Source organism: Salvelinus namaycush, chromosome 15, assembly GCF_016432855.1.
Source record: "Salvelinus namaycush isolate Seneca chromosome 15, SaNama_1.0, whole genome shotgun sequence".
In the NCBI taxonomy this organism is placed as follows: domain Eukaryota; kingdom Metazoa; phylum Chordata; class Actinopteri; order Salmoniformes; family Salmonidae; genus Salvelinus; species Salvelinus namaycush.
Window position 1 is genome coordinate 26,647,887 of NC_052321.1, and position 2,116 is coordinate 26,650,002.

Here is a 2,116-nt window from a genome sequence, read left to right on the forward strand (position 1 = left end):
ACTTCAAGCAGAAAGTTGACAACCAAGTGATATCCGCTCACATAGCTCACAGGCGCTGCAGTAACAGTGTTTGTGTGAGAGTAAGACAGAGAGAGAGATTACTTAATTGCAGCTTGGTCATGGAAGAGCGCTGAGCGGGGTTTTGCACAATGCCTTTCCTTCTTTTTAAAATTACTTTATATAGGCTACCGGCACTTTAAACGTTTCATGTGACCTACAAGTCTGTTTATTGCTTTTCGACATTTTCCTCCAGTTATTATACTGCGTCGAACATAGCCTACGACAGCAGGAAAGATGTGGACAATACCCAAACCTCGATATAAGAACTGCAACAAATTGGATACAAGGGATGAAGCCGAGATGGCCGTGAACATTGGCGGGGTGAGGCTAGTTTTAGACGGCGATGTGCTTAACCGCTACCCGGAGAGTCGACTTGCAGAACTGATCAACTGCTCAACTCTGAATTACGACGTTATCTACTCACTTTGTGATGACTATGACCCGGGTAAAAAAGAGTTTTATTTCGACCGGGATCCTGACGCTTTCAGATGTATCATTGGCGTGTATTACTTCGGTGAGATTCACATCAAACGAGGTATATGTCCAATTTGTTTCATTAAAGAGATGGAGTTCTGGAAAATTCACCAAAGCTATTTGGACGAGTGCTGTAAAAGTTACCTGACTGAAAAAGAGGAAGAGCTGGCAGAGATTGCCAACAAAGTGAAGCTTATCTTGGATGATCTAGATGGGGACCCTTCTGTCAACTGCTCAGCGCGGTGCCTAAAGTTCCTTTGGAAACTCATGGAGAAACCGGAGTCCTCTTTGCCTGCGCGCGTCATCGCCATTGCATCTTTCCTCTTCGTCCTTGTGTCCTCCGTGGTGATGTGCGTGGGGACCATTCCAGAAGTCCAAGTAGAAGATGAAGAGGGGGACCTTGTGGAGCACCCGATGCTGGAGGCCATCGAGACAGCCTGCATAGGCTGGTTCACCCTGGAATACCTGCTGCGTTTTGTGTCCTGCCCAAACAAACGGCAGTTTTTCCTATCCTTTATGAACATAATAGACTTCATGGTTATCATTCCCTTCTACGTGGTGTTGACCCTTACTTACCTGGGTACGACCATGATGGATCTGGCCAAGGTCCAGCAAGCGGTCCAGGCGCTTCGCATCATGCGTATCGCCCGCATCTTCAAACTGGCGCGCCACTCCTCTGGGCTACAGACTTTCACCTATGCGCTGAAGAGGAGTTTCAAAGACCTGGGGTTGCTCCTTATGTACATGGGCATAGGGATATTCGTGTTCTCAGCACTGGGCTACACCATAGAGCAAAGCCACCCGGAGACCCTCTTCAGTAGCATCCCACAGTCTTTCTGGTGGGCTATTATCACCATGACCACCGTGGGCTATGGAGACATTTACCCCAAAACCACTCTAGGCAAGTGCAACGCAGCCATCAGCTTCCTGTGTGGGGTGATAGCCATCGCGTTGCCCATTCACCCCATTATCAACAACTTCGTAAATTTTTACAACAAGCAGAAACTGCTCGAGACCGCGGCCAAGCACGAGCTGGAGCTCATGCAGTTGCAGTCTAGCGAGGATTCACTGATGAAGGCAACGCGCAAGTGTGGCGCAGCGGGTGCGTTGGAGAGCTCGATGCGTACCTCGCGTAGTGATAATTGTATACCACTTCTCGAGGAATCGACCAGGACTTTGAAGTCGAAAGATTATTGCTCGGAAACAGAATAATTTTAACTTGGTAAAGAAACATTCTATAGTGATGTGCTTCAATAGCTAGGTTTCCATCCAATTGGCGACAGATTTTCATGCGAATTGTCTAAAATCCGCATAAAAACAATATGGCATGTTCCCAAACAATATGGCATGTTCCCACCAGAGACATGTTTCCATCAAATTGAGTTGTTGTAGATAAAATGCTGTGCCTGATGACGTAGTGCACATAAAAATACAAGTTAAATGGGTTTCCATCGCATTTTCAACTCTACTTATGGTTTTCTCATACAAAATGTTGAGTTATTTGGCGAGTGTGCCCACTCTGGTATTGGCACGTGCGCTCGAGCGTGCTGGCGCATGTATAGCCTACATGATGAGATTATTA

At 46.8% G+C, this 2,116-nt stretch overlaps 1 protein-coding gene across 1 annotated transcript; it reads left to right on the plus strand.

Annotated features, from left to right (window-relative positions):
* Positions 1 to 294: 294 nt before the first annotated feature.
* Positions 295 to 1,746, plus strand: LOC120060019 (potassium voltage-gated channel subfamily F member 1-like). Its single transcript, XM_039009089.1, has one exon. The coding sequence runs from the start codon at positions 295 to 297 to the stop codon at positions 1,744 to 1,746; it is 1,452 nt and encodes a 483-aa protein (XP_038865017.1).
* Positions 1,747 to 2,116: the final 370 nt, after the last annotated feature.

Excerpts from the sequence above, each read along its gene's own strand:
- LOC120060019 (XM_039009089.1), top strand. The coding sequence starts at position 295 with ATGTGGACAATACCCAAACCTCGATATAAGAACTGCAACAAATTGGAT.